The 18,126-nt window shown below is 39.4% G+C and overlaps 1 protein-coding gene across 1 annotated transcript in view; it reads right to left on the bottom strand.

Moving 5' to 3' along the window:
* Positions 1-18,126, bottom strand: part of LOC117466354 (low-density lipoprotein receptor-related protein 1B-like) — a 351,481-nt gene that overhangs the window by 143,683 nt on the left and 189,672 nt on the right. The window contains 5 exon segments of the mRNA XM_034109562.1: positions 8,800-8,982; positions 11,353-11,523; positions 11,661-11,741; positions 15,608-15,721; positions 17,902-18,027. Coding sequence (XP_033965453.1) covers positions 8,800-8,982; positions 11,353-11,523; positions 11,661-11,741; positions 15,608-15,721; positions 17,902-18,027 — 675 coding nt within the window.

Raw genomic sequence — 18,126 nt, 5'->3', positions numbered from 1 at the left:
TAAGACAATCATCAAGCCAGATACCAAGGTATTTTTAACAGGCAACAACTTCAAGTTTTGTTCCTTGCGTAGTTACAATATCAAAAACAGGCTCTGGTGTCTTTTTTGCTTTTGAAAAGAGCATTACCTTGGTTTTATCCACATTTAAAAGAAGCTTTAATTCAGAGAGCTGAGTCTGAATAGTGTTAAAAACAGCCTGTAATTTAACAACAGCCTCTTTAATGGAGGGACCTGCACAATACATCACAGTATCATCCGCATAAAAATGTAAAGTAGCTTCATCCACATTATCACCTAAACTGTTGATGTAGATGGAGAATAAAAGTGGTCCTAAAACAGAACCTTGTGGTACACCATTAGAAATGTTTAACCACTCAGAAGACAGTCCATCAAAATGAACACATTGGGACCTTTCAGAGAGGTAGTTCACGAACCACCCCACTGCAAGGCTGGATATGCCAATACTGAGTAGCCTCTGCTTTAAAATGCGATGATCAACGGTGTCAAACGCTTTGGAAAGGTCAATAAACAGAGCTGCACAACTCTGCTTATTATCTAAAATACTAGTAATGTCATTTACCACTTTTATTGTCGCAGTGATGGTGCTGTGTTTCTTTCTGAATCCTGACTGATGTTTAGACAGGATGTAATTTGTACATAAAAACTCCTTTACCTGTTCACTCACAAGGCGTTCGAGCACCTTAGCCAGAACTGACAATTTAGAGATTGGCCTATAGTTATTTAAAAAAGTTGCCTCCCCTCCTTTCAGTAAAGGCAAGACATAAGCAGACTTCCATACTTTTGGAATTGTATTTGTGCTGAGGGAGAGGTTAAAAAGAGAAGTAAGAGGTGGAGCAATACAATCTGCAGCTATCTTTAAAAAGAAAGGTTCTAAATTGTCCGGGCCAGCCGGTTTCCTAGGATCTAGCTTAGATAAGGTTTCATGAACAACATTGACAGTAAAAGGAGTAAAACTGAAAGGGTTTTCCACACCACATTGTTCAGAGTCACGGATTGGGGTGTTCACAGAAGCAGAGTTAGTCACAGAATCAAACATAGAACGCAGGACACAAAATGCTCATTAAAGCAATTTAGCATAGTAGCCCTGTCCGATATAGTGCCAGATGCTGTGGTAAGCACGGAGATAGCTCATTACGGATCTCACCGGTTTGATATCGATTTTATTGCTTTCCAAATTTCCTAGGATTATTAGGTTTTCTGTGGTAACTGACAAATAGTACTTCGACTTTGCACTTTTGACATTTGAAGTGAAACTCTTCCTTAGCTGCCTAAAACGCAGCCATCTATCTCTGAGCCTGATTGCTAGCTTTGACCAGGCCTTGTTTCTCTCATGAAGGAGACTAGACAGCTCAGCAGAAAACCAAGGATTGTCTCGTCCCTTTACTCTAAATGTACGCAGGGGTGCATGTCTATCAATGATCTCCATAAAACCAAGATAAAAATAAGACCATGCAGTTTCCACATCAGCACACACAGATCGATTTTACCCCAATCAAAATCAAACAGATCATGCACAAAACTCTGCTCCACAAAATGTTTTATGTCGCTCTTGATGATAATGCGAGGTTTAACCTTTTGGACCTTAGTGTCCCTAATTGTGGCTACAACACAGTGATCGCTCAGATCATTTGCAAATACTCCCACAGATGAATATTTATGGGGAACATTAGTTAAAATGAGATCAATTTGGGAGGATTTATTAGGAGACTTAATATTTGGGCGAGTAGGACTGTCCACAATCTGAGTAACATTCAATGAGATACAAAGGTTTTTAAAATCCTCTGACACTGCAGTTAACCAGTCCCAGTTAAAATCTCCAAGTAGCACTATGTCCTTGTAGTCTAGTTGTGATAAAAGATTTGCTAGTGAAGACAAGGAGTCTTTGACAGCTGAGGGGGGTCTGTAACAACTCACCACCATGACCTGTTGACCCTTTGCCACTTCTATATTTATGGCTAAAAATTTAAATTGCTTACTGATCGATTTGGAAACTAATGTGGTTACACTGAACTTATTCTTAACATAAATGGCAACGCCACCACCTTTATTAGGCCGGTCGGTACGATACACATTAAAACCATTTCAAGCAATGTCAGAGGCCAAAATAGACTTGTTTAGCCATGTTTCTGATAAGACAATGACGTCAGCGTCAGTCGATTTTGCCCAGATGCGGACAAAATCTAGTTTACCTAACAGACTGCGCACATTCAAGTGGATGAAACCCAACCCAGACCTAGCTTTAAAATCAGCAGGAGTAGCGATCTGACTATTACTACTGGGCGGACCAGGGTTAGGTTGTACATTTCCTGACAGTAATAACAACAAAAAAAACAGGCATCTTTTCCTCTTAAACGACACAAATACATTGTCATCTAATTTAGAAACACCGGAAAAGTCTGCGAGACTGTGATTAGAGCTTAAGAAGCAGTCCTGAAGAACCATCATCGCAGGAAAATAAAAAAGACAAACAGTAAGCACATGGTTAAGGGCCAGAAACATGAGCTTCTTTTCAAAAGCATTGCAGCTCTAGTCCAATTTCAGTCAGGAAGACTCTTATTTTGAATGGTTAGGCTTGTAGTTTATTTCTGATACGTTTACTTATTATGCATGCTCAATCATCATTCCTGCTTTCTGTGTCCCAGACAAGGTGATAGCATTGATTTCTCGTTTACGATCAATATCTCTTACCCCATCATTGTGAAAACGGGTGAAAACTCACATGTTGACCATCCCCACCCAACGCACGATCTAGTGGAAACCTCTAAACTCTATCAAACCAAATTCCTCATTCAACAATATAATGCTTGTTCCAATTAGTTATTTAAAATGATTGCTTTTACAGGAGCAACTTAACTAAATAATATCTCTTTGATTAAGATATATCTGTAATGTCTGTTTAGTTGTGCTGTTCCATTGAACGCAAGCCAATACATTTACAATTATTACCTCTGTTAGCACTGTATATCACTGTATATTTTCCATATGGTAATGCCTTCATCCCCAAAGGTGTAGATGATCAAGAAAAAGTATTCAAATGTGGCTTTAGTCTTCATTTCTAAGTAAAAAAATACAAAACATACACAATCATAATACAATACACACGATCCCTGTAATCTCTCAGAGCGGCAACAATGTCCCCTTCCAAAAACTAGTTTGAATATTGTTGGCGAGGGCACTCTGTTCTTTGGAGGAGGACAGAACAAACTGCACCGGTGCACAGGGGAGTGACACAGCAGAATGAAAGTGAATAATAATTGTGAGGTCTAACCAGCCCCTAACCACGCAGCATTGCTTCCATTTACGATAATACTGTCAAGGGACAAGTGAAAAGCTACAGAGCTAAAGACAAAAAGGAACCGAATATGTATTTGACCTTCTCCTTTCAGCTGCAGCACCAAAATGGAATGCTAGGACTGGGTACATGGGGGGTTTATACAGGCCATGTAAATGGTCTGTCCTGATTGGTCGCACAAGTACATGCAGACTTCTCTGCACTGCAAGAAGAGAGTGGTTAAGCCTCTAGAGCCTGTCAAAGAGTGAAGTCTTTGTGAAATGGAAGAAAGCCATTTGGCAGCTATATTCACAACTGACACACACAAAAGGAAATGTTCATGAAACGACTGAGATACTTTCCTCCTCTGTAGGCCTATACCCAAGCAAGACAAGGCTAAAAATGTAAATGTAAATATTACGGAATGTAAAACATTTGAAGTTTAAGTACTGTGAAAGTCCAGCCAGTAAATTGCGGATTTATAAAAATAAAATGTGGTTTTGTAATCCATTCATGTAACTCCAGACCAGCATGTATAATGTAGAAGGAATTTCACAATTGTTCTGATGATTTTTCATGATGTAACCCAAGCGGCAAACTCTGGGGCAGAGCTCTGCGGTTAAAACAGACCGTCCCTGAATGCAGTTTATTCGGTAAGTGAAATTCAAGCACTTTATTTCTTACTGGTCTTTTTATTCAGCTAACGAGCGAGAGGAAGCTCCATCTGTGCTAATGATGCTATCCGTAGCATACAAGTTAAAACGTATTAGAGAAGTGTAAAACATTAAGAAGCATTATACTGTAGAACAAAAGGCTTCTGTGTGAGGTTGGTAAAATAAGGTCATGCTTGTGCATTAGTTAGTTTGCTAGTTAGGTAACTGCATTGTTATTGTTCATTTAAATGAGCTATGCTCGACGATGCAGACAGCTAGCGTCACAGTAGTGTTGAAGACCAGCGTACTGTATATGAGATTAACCTCACTATATCTGTGTATCTGAAAAATATGAATCTCACATTTCCAGATGGTTCCAGAAATAACGTTAACGTAGATATTGCAATATGGTTTGTTGAGCTGGAGTTGATTAGTGAAGCTTACTGGTTAACGTTCATCATATTAAACGAACGAACCCAAACCTTGTGGTTTTTATTAATATTATTACCAATATGTACTAAGCATTTTATTATCATTACACTGGAGAAACCGACTTATTGTGGCAGCAGAACGTGAACATGTAACTTAATGCCTGCATTTAACAACGACAAATAGCGTAGTCAAGGCTTTAGTGACAAGGAAACTATTTGTTTAAATATTAGATATGACGTTATGTGTGCTTCTGTGACAATTAAGCTTATTCATTGCATTACATTTGTTAAAGATGTTTGTCTTTTACCCATACGTGTGTTTTACAAATGAATGTGAATATGGCATAGGACACATTTAATTTGACTGTCTCATGAAAAACTATTACAAAGTAATCACATTTACTGTAAACAGTAAAATAAAAAGGACCCCAACTATACAATAATACACAATCCAACTGATAAGATACAGTAAGGGCTGTGATATCCAGCACTTTTTTTATTAAGGATAATTAAAAAGATTATCACATGACGTTTGCATGTAAAAAAGTCTGTGACCAACACGTGTTAATTTTTATATATATCTGTTTGTTCAAAGTTTCCAGGTGATGCAGACAGACCAGAGGATGCTGACCACGAGAGACAGACCTATTCCTAACATCAGTGAACTTCATGGACTCAAAGGTACAAAGACTCGAGACATTTTCTGGTTTAAAGTAACAACTATAATACACTGATATGCATGCCATGAAACATGACTAAACACTGACATCAGGGAAGTTGACTTTTCCTTCCATGCACAAAGTTACATTTAGATTTGACCAAGCAACATGATTTTGTTGACAGCTTTCACATGTCAATGTATTTAAGGCAATTATTATTTTACTTTGTGAAAATTGCTACCATTTGTCTCTACATATTGTCTGTAAAAACGTGGTAAAAGTGGTTCTTGCAGTGAGACAACCGAACAGCATGACACTACATTTACACTAAGTTCTGATAACAGTTGAATATTATTTTTATAATAACATATATTTTAATGTTGATTAACTGCAGACTGTTCATTCATAATCTGATTATATTTGTAGTACAAAGTGATGCATTTCAAAAACACATTCAAATAATTTTGTATGTATTTCTACAGCCCTCTAACGTACATCTTTCATAAATAACACACTTACACTGCAATAATCTCATATGTTTCTTGTTATTTATGTTAGGAAAGGACATACCAGATGGACACAACTGCCTCACCGTTTTCTCCGAGGGGCAAGAAGAAAATGAAAAGCTGATATGACATTAAAGACCAATAAAAGACATTCACTAAGAAAATACACTTTTATTGTGAACACAAATATCTGCACAATGAATAGTTTGTAGTCAAACAGGACCATCATTTGTTTGTGACAGCTGTTCCCAGTATGGGCTCACATATGTAGTTTGGTGGTTTCTTCATCAGGCCTGGTCCTCCTCCCAGAGAAAGACCGCTCCACCTCAGTCCTCTCCAGCCAAACCAACAGACAGGACATCCGTCACGCTGAGGTTTCTCCCAAAGTCTCTGCAGCTCCTTGGATTCCACGCTGTCTCAATTGATCCACACTGTGAATATAAGAGGGGAACATGTGTGCAATAAATGCTTTTAGACAATAAGAAATAGTTACTGTAACTGTACGGAGTGGCTCCGTTTTCTTTTTAAATAAACAATACTATTACTGTATTTCAATATCTCACGTCTAAAAGTTTAATTTAAAAGAAGAAGAGGCACCTACAATGAAGATTGTTATTTCAATAAATGTAGTTGATTTTGTATTTTTAATTGTTTAAAGTAGATATAACTGGTACTTAAGAGTTGTAATACAGTCTGGTTGTGGAGGAGGCACACAGGTAAGAGCACTCACTAGCTACCATCACATGTAACTAAGCTTGACTTGAATTTATTAAAAGTATAATTAAGTGATAGCAAAATATAAATAACTAATGTCATGCACATATTTGCTGGATCCACTGTTGAATTTACCACAACATATATATTTTACAAGCCTGAAGGCATTTTAAGATGTGTATGCAAGTATTATCCCAAAAACTCAATACCTTAGATTATTATTGAAAGTTTTGATGAATAGTTTCATGTTAACTTACCTTAAGCAACATAAAATGTGCAGACCGGGAGCAACAGACGTAGGTTAGACGGCTAGCATCACAGAACAGCATTGCTGAGCATGTTAGCTTTGCTTGGTAGCCTCAGCTAGCTCTGGAGCTTCCAGCTCGGTGGCAGTAGGTCCCGCCTCGGCTCCGCCTCTTTGCCCTTATTTGGAGCCGGCTGGAGTTAGACTCTGACGTCACTGTCGAGACGTTACACAGCGTCCACACAGCAGCGTGCGTTGAAGCTTGCCGGTGGGCTTGTCTGAAACTCGACCAACAACCAATCACATGAATCTCCCGCCCCGGACACACAAGCACGCGGTTTGATTGGCTAGAGCTTGCTTCATTTTTAACTAAACAACCGCGGATGTCTTGAAAGACTCTTTCGCTAAAGATTTTGAAGATATCTGCATTCTTGTGACACGTAAATACTACGCTTCCTATGTTTTGGTGCGGACTGCGTTCACACCAGCAATTAACCGCTCCAGAGTTCGCAAGCAAGCCCTCCGAGACCACCTATTTTAGCGGACCAGAGTCCGGTTGTTTAGTTCACTTAAGTGGTCTCGGATTGTGTTCACACCGACCCAAATGAACCGCACCAAGCGGCTAAACGCACCAGGGTTTGATTCAACCAGACTATACAAGGCAGGTGTGAACACACCCTTAAACTAGCTTTATTAAATGTCAGGTCTTTGGCAGGAAAAACATTTTTAATCAATGATTTTATCACTGAGCACAATCTCGATGTTATGTTTTTAACAGAAACTTGGATTGAACAAAATAACAGTGCAGCTGTTCTTATCGAATCAACCCCTCCCAGCTTTAATTTTATGAGTCAGGAAAGAATGCATAAGAAAGGGGGTGGAGTTGCTATTCTGTTCAATGATTCCCTTCAATGCAGGAAGACATCTTATGGGAACTTTGCTTCTCTTGAATATGTTGCACTTCAGCTGAAATGCTCCTCTCGAGCTCTGTTCCTAAATATCTATAGACCACCCAAATACTGTGAAAGCTTTTTTGATGATTTTACCGAGTTGCTGTCTATATGTGTATTGACTTTGACCGTCTAGTCATTGTTGGTGATTTTAACATCCATGTTGACAACCCCCAGGACAGAGGGGCTAAAGAACTGTTTTGAGTTCTTGATAGCTATGGACTGACTCAGCATGTGACGGAGCCCACGCACAATAAGGGGCACACTCTGGACTTAATTATCTCAAAGGGTCTGAATATCTCTAAGGTTGTAGTGACTGATGTTGCACTCTCTGATCATTCCTGTGTTTTCTTTGAGAGCTCTATTTCTGTTCACAAACATTTTCAAAAAGTGCTAACCACAAAGCGATATTTAACTGAAAATACTAGGGAAATGTTTACTCAGAATTTTCTTCCACACTTGCCCCTGCTAAGATCTCAGTAAATGAGCCAGTAGATCATTTTAATTCAAAAATTACATCAAGGCAATTCCATTTTTGAATTGCCTTGTGTTGAAAGGTGCTATATAAATAAACTTGCCTTGCCTTGCCTTGATTGGCTGACGCTTCCGTCGAAGCTTCAAAAGTTGAACATTGCTCAACTTTTGAAGCGAGCAACGCGAGCAAAGCGAAGCGACGGAACCACAATACAGTTTGGCAAAGCGTGATGTCACCCCATTCAAAGTGAATAGGCAGAAGCGTTGAAGCTTCAACGCAGGCCGCCGTGTGGACGGGCCGACACCGCCTACTTTAGGCTTCTCTGCAACTCTGCAGAATCCTATGGGTGACGTCACGGACACTACGTCCAGTATGTAACCCACCCACAAAGATGGGGAAAATCTGTGAGTATATATAACGCAACACACTAGTCAATAATCAAGTCAGTTCACTGTGTTACTGTGTGTTTCTGTCCTTCATGCTCAAATCAGTTCAGCCAGGCTGCCATGGTGCTAAAACTACTACATATGTCTCTGGCGAGTGATGCAATATTTACTCGGTGAAATCAAATGCAAGCTGCATTTAGTTTTCATGCCTTAGGTTATGATTTTATACCACAGACCACCCCACATTATCAGCATCAGTTGACTAATGAAGTGTTGAAATAAACACTACAACAGTGTTTGCATGTGTCAGACTTAATCTAAAAACTGCTGGAAGATATTTTGCCGCAATTCATTTGCTACTTCTTGACTAAAAGGCGGTGACAGTAAAAGTAAAAAAGGGAACACCAACTGTAGCATCTTTAAACAAGCAAATAGCTGTTGACAATGTTGCTTTAAGTGTTTTAATTAGCAGTTTACTGTGTTTACTACCGGTGTCTTTGCAGGTGAATTTGGCCTTGGGGTCGCACATCCTTTTGGTTCCCTCGCAGTCTTTCTCGTCGCTCCCGTCCTCGCAGTCTTTGTCTCCGTCGCAACTCCAGCGATCTGGGATGCAGGTTCCATCTGTGACACAGTGGAACTCCTCTCCACTGCACTCGATCACAGATGGCAACACTAAAACAAAAGTCACTGAAGTCATTTTCAGCACATTGCTAACGCACCACACTTTTCAACAATTATTTTACAAAGGCATCTTTTAAAATTCTGTTACAAATGTGTGTCTTTGCAGGCGGGACAATTGGAAGCAATAACAGATCTGTTGGTTTCAAAGAGGGAGGTTGTTTGACTCACAGCATTCAAGGTTTATGTCTGTTTTTGTCTTATTTAATGATTTTGGTCACTATTTTATGTTCCCAGCTGTTGATCATTACGAAGAAGAGAAAATGGTACTGCCACACCATGATGTTAGGTGTTGCTTTGCAGGTCTTGGACACGCTGGACATATCCTTTGATGAGAATAAATGCCTTAACAAAATGCAACTGGGAAATAAATCAAACATTTCCCATGTTTCTTTTTGTAATGGCTTAATCTCTATTGTTTCAGGTCAGTTTCCCACTGAAAAATGCACCCCTATCTCAGACTGAGAAGGAACAAATAACATCATGCAATACGGCTACCGTTTGTAATGGAATCTGCATAAATGTAAGTAGAACAATTAATGAAATGTTTAATTTAAAAGCAGCTGGACTTGACAGTGATCATTTGAACTTGAAAAGAAACAGTGGCCCATAGACATTGACATGTTGCCAGGAATCCTAACTGTTTTGTTGCTTTCGCAGTTTTAGCTGCTTTGTTTCAAAATTGTTCATGTTGGAAAAACGTAAATGCAAGCTGAAAGACAACCATAGTCATCTATCTTGAATTGTAGTGACTGACACCATACAATAACACGTTAAAATCTTAATCTTTCAATCTAAACGTATAGGATACATCTGCTAATCACTAGGCCAATTTAGGTAAGGAAAGGTCACATTCCATAGGCTGATGCTAATAACGTTAGGATGTTGTTTATATGTTAGAAACTTGACTATAAAACTATATTGTATAATAATTGTAAAATATGTTAAAGGGGACCTATCATGCAAAATGCACTTTTGTACGTCTTTTATACATGAATATGTGTCCCCGGTGTGTCAGGGAACTCACCAAGTGTCAGAAAACACAACCCTCTCTCTTTTCCTCGATACCCATATCTCTAAAAACTGGGCTGCAACGGAGCTGATTATTATTTGAATGTTTCTGACCTCAGAAAAGGGGTGCTCCGCCTATATGGGCAACTCTCCACCTATCAGGGGAATGAGAGACCGCTCGAAAGCACTGGAGACGCTGTAGTACATATGCTAGGCCTGTAAGTGGCGCTGTAGTCTGCCACAAAAGCAGAATCAGCCCTTGCAAAAACAGGGCTGGAAAAGAGCAAATAGAGCGAAATGAGGCATGGCTAAAATGCATGATCTGTTTGGTATTTTGAAAGAAAAACTTCACAGACATGTTTTATATAGGTATGACCCTACAATATACGTTTCAAATATAGCATGATAGGTCCACTTTAAATAATGATGCTGGATTTAGTTGTGTATGTGTTTGTGCTTAACTGCACTTGTCTAGTAGAAAAATGCCAACTGCAAATTAACGTAATGCTGCCTGAATTCCAGTTGATCCTGCAAATGACAGCAATCCAGTTTGCTTCTCTTTTCTTTAGCTTTTTTTTAAGATAAATGCTAACTCTGCAACCCCCTGAATTTGTATCATTTGAAGAAGTTCTAAACATTTTAAGATTTTAACACAATGTTTAAACATTCATTTAAGTCTTGGGAATGAGCATTCAGTATGAATGATTTGCTTAATCCTTAAAAGTCAAACCCAAAGAACATTTCCCTCACAGCTGAGGCAAAGCTAAAACAGATTCAATCCCTTGGGGTGAAAGCAGACGCAGTCACGGGGGAGTGGAAAAGCCTGCAGTTTCCATCAGGAAACAGTTTGATGAATAGTCTACACATTCTAGTGACAAGCAAGTGAGCTGTGAGTTTCTAGGAGCTTGCATTAGCTTTCTGTGGTAATTAGATTAAATGATTCAACTGCTGATGGTAAAATCCTCCCGAACAGAGTGAGGATAAGATAAGTCACATGTGAGGGTGAAAACAAAGTTATTGGACTCAAGCTGATTAATTGTAACATGTAATTAAAAAAAACTAAATTTAAACATGATTTGACTTGCAAATAAAATCATTATCGCACTAAAACGGATGTAAAATCTCATAGAGGTAACTAACATCGCTGCAAGGCAAATCTTTTAAGAAACTCAAAGACTGCAAATACTCGAAATTACTTATTATATAATGGGGTGATTACAAATACATTGCTTTTATACCACTAATATGTTGATGACAGCGTGAATAACAAGGGTCATCTTGTGGCACAGCAGATAACTTAGTCTATTTGCATTTCATCTGGCATATTTTGAAAGGTAATCCAGACATTCTTACGTGCTGATCCACCTCTGCAGGTTGTGTTCTCGTCACTGTAGTCTTCACAGTCGTTGTCCCCGTCACAGGCCCAGTGGTCTGGGATACAGCGACCACTGGAACACTTGAACTGGCTGTTGGCGCAGGACTGGATGCAACCGACTTCATCACTGCCATCTCCGCAGTCATCATCTATACACACGGACAATGAAAGGTATGACCTCACAAATACAAACATATATCATGGCTGATGAATACAAAGGATGACTCAAAAGACATCGATTTAAGAACAAGCTATGATTTATATGAGTATATAAAAAAAAAGTCACCTGAATCACAATGCCACTTCGCGCTGATGCATCGCCCATTTGAACAGCTGAACTGGGTGAGGGGCTCACAGGTGGGGAAGGCTGAAAAGGTTTGAATATGGGTATACATTAGTTACAATACCAATCCAAGTTAAACCACAATGTGTATTTCCATACCACACATCGGTACTTATTTAACTGTTAATTCAAATGTTCTATCAAATGAATAACGTGGATACATTGTTTAGAGGCATCTGTAGTTTTGCAAACTTTTAGCGGACAGGATATAATTAATTGTTGTAATCAGGTATTACAAAGAAAAGGGAATGCTCTTTAACCAGGGAACCATCTGTGCATTAATTGCAGGTAACCCTTTGTAATAACGGGTTGATATCAAGGTTATTCTCTCAAATCTACAATTAGTTCATGGTGGATGATTACGATTATATAAACCAGGGCAATGAAAATAAATATTTAGTTACGAAACATGGTAGGTACTGTGTGAGTGAGGATGTGTTTAGGCAATGGTACTGTAGCTACATGTCTTTATCAAAATGTATGGCATCCAATCAATACTTTTTGAAACTCTTAATATATTGCCCGTTTCCAAAACCTTACTTCCTAACCCTTGCGTCTGCCACACCTGCTCAGAGAACACCCATCTTCAAATATCAGACTTTAGGTTGGTCTCAACTTCACAACTGCAACGTTTTGTAACACCCTACCTCCCTAACATGTACCATGTCCATCTTCAACCTTCATTTTGATCTAAACTACACACCTGTAACGTTTTGTGATTTAATATAGTACGCCTGTTGTGGAGAAAACATTTTCCACAGACAGATATTACTAAGTGTTTCTCCAGTAGCATATTTGCCATGATCACACACACACACACACACACACACACACACACACACACACACACACACACACACACACACACACACACACACACACACACACACACACACACACACACACATACACACACACACACACACACACACACACACACACACACACACACACACACACACACACACACACACACACACACACACACACACACACACACACACACACACACACACACACACACAGTAACATCCAAGGATTTGCAAGGTCAAAGGGATTCATCAGGAAACCATGAACGTTGTTATCAAATGTTGTGCCAAGTATACTGAGGTGTTTCACATAATACTGTGATATGCCTGTAGCTCCAGGTGTTTAATTAAAAAAAATACTTTTAAGAGTTATAGGTGACCCTGGATTGAATGGAAAAATAAAGTAAAGACAAATCGTGAATTCCTCCATTGATAAATGCTTTGTACTAAAAAGGAGCCTTGATTCACGACAAGTTTAATTTGCACATGTTCTTTCTGGATCAATGCCTCCCATTACAAAGCTTTAGATGTAGAAACATGCGTGGCCCTGAAATAAATAAAAATACAATTAACTGTGTCCACATTGGAAGTTGATGGCAGAGGGAAAAATAAATAATGTCCTCTTGCATTGGCAGCCACTTTTACATTGTATTTATCACCTACACTACACTAGGGTAGTGTAGGTGAGTAAGTGTAGGTAAGTGTAGGTACTAGGTAGGGTACATTTTTTGGAATCGGATCAAGTTTTATCCACTTTCCCTACACATAAGGATTTTAGGTTTAAGGTAAAAAGACAATTGAGAAAAAATATACTTTGATTCTAAGGGACAATGTAATATATATGTAAAGACTTAACTTGACAATGCAAGCTAGTGGAAGCAAATCGCCACCTCTGCAGTCATTCATTAGCTGATCCAACATCCATCACAGGAGACAGGGAGGCTTCATGAACTAAATTGGTCTATGTTAAAGCATCAATATTCTCCGCCGGCGCTTCAGGAAGAATAGCTCACATTCTACCACAGGTTGTGGACTATTGACATTGTCAGGATTGACATTTGTATTCCCATCTGATACCATTCTGGTTTCCAATTTTGAGATGCTTTATATATAGTATTTTTTACAAAATCTTTACAGGATGCCTGAAACTTTATTGACTTCGGTATGAAATGCAAGTCTACATTTGAATTGATTTGCTGGCATATGCTGCTGCCTGGAATACCTTAGGCGCTGTCGAGAAGACATATTGTTTATCATATCTTTATCTAACAAGTGTCTTCTATATTTCCCACAAATGTGTTAGGTCTCACTGACAGCGCATGACTAGTTGGAATTTAACATTCATTAAAAATGAAGCAAGAACATCCATAAATAATGAAGGTTTCAAGTAAACAGAGAGCCTGGCAACAAATGGAACACCGGCAACCATAAATAATGACGGCTTCGAGTGAACAGAGAGCCAAATATGAGACACCGTGTGACAACTACTAAACTACTGACAAACAAAATCCAAATTAGCATCGATCTATGAGGCGGCCACCAGTGAGCTTCAGGTGTTGCAAAACCCACAGTAGTGCCATTGATGCTAAGTGAGCTGCCAGGGCTTCACAGTACAGCGCCTACAGAGGAGTAATGCCTGAGGAGGCCCAGACAACAGTAAGGCAGAGAATATGTTTTGCTGCACAGCTTGATTATGATTGAATGAAGCCGAGCATGCACTTTAATTACTGCTTACACCCTGGCTGTTTGTGGCTGCGTATTGAACCAGCTTTAGGACACACAAAGGGAGGCTGAGGCGATACAGCACTGTGCAGCTCTATCACTGTAAAAGGCTGATTTCATTCAACTAGTGATTAAAAGGGGAATCGTAAACCTTTACCCCTATCTTTTTAAATGCATGCTGGTAATTCATCCATTTCAACAACATATTTTTCACAATAAAGCGCTCTTTTTCCCTTGCTTTAAAAAAAGGTTAAATACATCTTCAAATAACTCCAAAAAGCTTGGGCCATCGTGGCGTGCCATGTATTTTTCTCATTTATATATTTTTTTCTTGAACAAGATTAATGCAGAACACAGACTGCCACGTTCACTAACTGAAGCTGACAGTTTGTGTAATACCACTGAGACACGACTTAAGAAAAGTTTACTACTGCACAGAAGTATACTCAACACCAGTCCGTTAAGCCGATGCAATCAGTGAGGGCATGTTGAGTTTTTGAGAAAGAACAGAGCATCAATAATGAAACTCCTAACACTCTCTCAATTGAATAAGGTATTGCATGCGAAAGACACTGGCAAAATATTCAAGAAGTCATACAAATAGTCGTAGCATTCTTTATTTTTACACGGTGGCCCCATCTGAATATGTAGCAAATTCATGGCAATGCAGCTAATTTTTAATTTTTATATTATATCTGGAACAAATTTGTGGACCAATTAAAAAAAAAAGACTAAGACATTGCCATCCCTTGAGACATGCCACTCACTGGTAAAACCAAAGTCCTTTCCCTGTACTTTGCGTATAAGAACATACCATTATGTGTTATGGCTTTCCTATGTCACTCTAAAGCTGATCAGCCACAACATTTATGCAAAATGGGAGTAAAACATAAGAGAACAAGTCCAATTATGCACATTTTAGTCTGCAATTTGATGTTTTCTTTTTCTTTGGTGGTGTGCTTTTAAGGACATTATTTGGAAAAAAGGGAAATATTTTATTATAATGCTCAAATTACATCAAATTACCCAGTGTGAGTGCCCATTAGAGGCGAAACAGTGACTGCTGACAGGTTTCTGGCAGAGTAGACTTCATAAATTATAGTCACATGTCGAAACAAAAGTAAGTTTTAACATTTATCCGCCTGAGGATTAAACCAATAATAAATCACCATAGCGAATCACCTCTCAGATACATCTCATAAGAGAACAAATCTTAAAGACTGTAACTGTATGCCAATTACCATTTCAAACTGCAAGATGTAAATAACTTCTGAATGCCCTAATGCCCTTATTAGTAATTTGAATCATTCACAGAGGCAGCCCATAATGACATGTGGCAAAAATCCATTGGTGACTCACTGCATGATATTTCATCCGACATATCCCCGCAGTCATCCTCCCGGTCGCAGCTCCAGGTCTGAGGTATACATCGTCCGTTCTGGCAGGAGAGCTGGTCGGGCTGACAGGGCTGGGCTGGGAAAGAAGCCACATAATTCAATCACACGTGCATAAGTCAATGCAGGATGTGCACAACAACCCTAATGATCACTACATCACCATGATGTCAATGTCCGCGCGGTGCAAACTTTTTATCACTCAATCACACAGCAGCGCGAGGAAGGTGTGAAAGCAGTGGGAAATGTGCTGTGGCTGTCAGTGAGATGCGGCAAGGCCGCGATGAGCCTGAGAGGACAGCAGACACGGGATGTCTTGCTGATGTGGGATGTGCACGTCAATCTGACGATGTGGGAACATTCATCATCCTCTGGCTAATGCTCATTGATTGATTCTCCAAGGATAAAAAGCTTCTGAGAGGCTACATTAAGGGTATGGTTGGTTATGTGATATACAGTAAGTGTTCCTGAAGTACAGTACATTCGCCTCTCGTTGTGTTACAACTCGTTTGTACTGGAGAGTGCCCTAGTACAATTATATTGATTGCACTGCACAGAAGCTACTCGAGAGCGGCAAGGCATAATGGTGATAACTGCTTTCAAACGCAAAACAGCTCTGCAAAGCACCATTTTATCATAACTAGCTTAATGCATTAATATAGTCCAGATATTTCTTTAAACCAGGGGTGGGGAACGTCCGGCCTCCGGGCCATATACGGACCGCGAAACCATTTGGTATGGCCCTCGAGGTCATTTATAAACACACGCAAAAAAGAAAAAAATTAAAGAAATCTAGACCGCAAAATAATTAAACAAGCGAGTGCCTGTTTTTCCTGGCCAAGGTCAGGGTCCTTGAACACAACACGAGCCTAACGTGTCATCACGTGGTATATATTTCGTCTGACAGGGGTGTAGTGCTGACGGAGAGCACCAGAACGCCACTCCGCCACTTAAAAAATTGCAGTACCCATAAGGAGCCGTACACATGCCGCAGTTTTTGCGTGGCTGTGTCTTTAGTTGAAAGCCCGGTGGCGATCTGTTCATCTGTCATACTGATCATACAGTCAATAACTTTGTTGTTATTAGCATCTGGTTAGCTCGCTATGCTAACGAATATAATATATCTTTCAGAATAAGGCAAAACGTATTAAAAGAGGTGAAAATCACTCCAAGTCTGGGCATGTTGAGAGCTGTACATACTGTATGAAAAAGGGGAGTTAGGCGGTTCCGTAAGAGCCAGCATGGGGGCCGGCTTTACAAGGTTTCGGTGAGTAACACAAGATTAATGTGTAACGTTAATGAGATCACTTACGCAACTCTGGGATTTATAGTTTCGAGTTGTGTATTTTACATAGTCTTATATTTCAACAGTTGTACGACAAACTGTGACTTTTTTGACATGGAAATGATTGTTTAAGATTGACAAACATCATATGTGTAATTCGTGGCACAATTCAAACGGGATCGAAAGATAATCTTTCTCTCCCCATTGACTTCAATACATAATTTTTCGCCATGGGGCGGAAATAGATGGGCGGGACTTCGCCTCTCTATACAGTCTACATGAGCTAGAATATTATGCATTTCTAAGACATTCACAAAAGTCACACAACGGACCCACAGTCAACTACGGAATCACAAGATGTTCCAATACAACGATTTCAGAACATTACAAATAGCTGCTCTTGGTCCAGAGAATGAAGCACTTGAATGGGCTTGTTGATGACATTTCCATGCAAAAATAAACATCCAAGGTTTAAGAAGAAGCGCTATTTACACAAAAGAACATAGAAAAAAGGGTCTAGAAAGAAGACTAGATTTAGGAAATTCTTTCTCTATTCCTAAATGAGTCAATGAAGTACCTATAAACTGAGCCACAATTGATCCCAGCATTACAAATGTTTTTCCAATAACATCATTTCAGAACAATACAAAGAGCCGCTCGTGGGCAGCGTAATTGAGCAAATTGCATGGGCGTGTTAAAGACTAGACTCCAGAAGTTCTGTCTTAAAGGGCTGAAACCGAAATTGGCCAATTCAATGGTTTATTGATTACCACATAACAAACAAGCTACGTGACCTAGTTGCCATCCCTCGGCTAAACCAGGCAAAGTACTTCCAGTTAATGGTAAAAGCTCTACAAGACTAAAAATATGAAACGGGAAACTCTGGATAACTTCCTGACATGATCCTCCATGAAATGATTAAGAGTTCATACGAGAAAACCACTTCTGACAAGCATGCATGGTACTGTACATACCTGAGCATGTTGTGTTGGCCTCATCCTCGTTGTTCCCGCAGTCATTGGTTCCATCGCAGAGCCATCTTTTGGGAATGCAGCGGTTGTCGCTGCATTTGAACTGATCCACTGGGCAGGTGTGATTATCTGCAAAGGGTTCAAAGATCAGAAGTCAGTAAGTTAAATGAAATATAATTTAAAAAGGTTAATGAAAAATGTTAGAGCTCCATTTTCCTTTGATTCACA

The sequence above is a fragment of the Pseudochaenichthys georgianus genome, chromosome 21 (assembly GCF_902827115.2).
Source record: "Pseudochaenichthys georgianus chromosome 21, fPseGeo1.2, whole genome shotgun sequence".
Classification (NCBI taxonomy): Eukaryota; Metazoa; Chordata; class Actinopteri; order Perciformes; family Channichthyidae; genus Pseudochaenichthys; species Pseudochaenichthys georgianus.
Note: the sequence above shows the minus strand (reverse complement) of the source record. Positions and strands in the feature narration are given on the sequence as shown.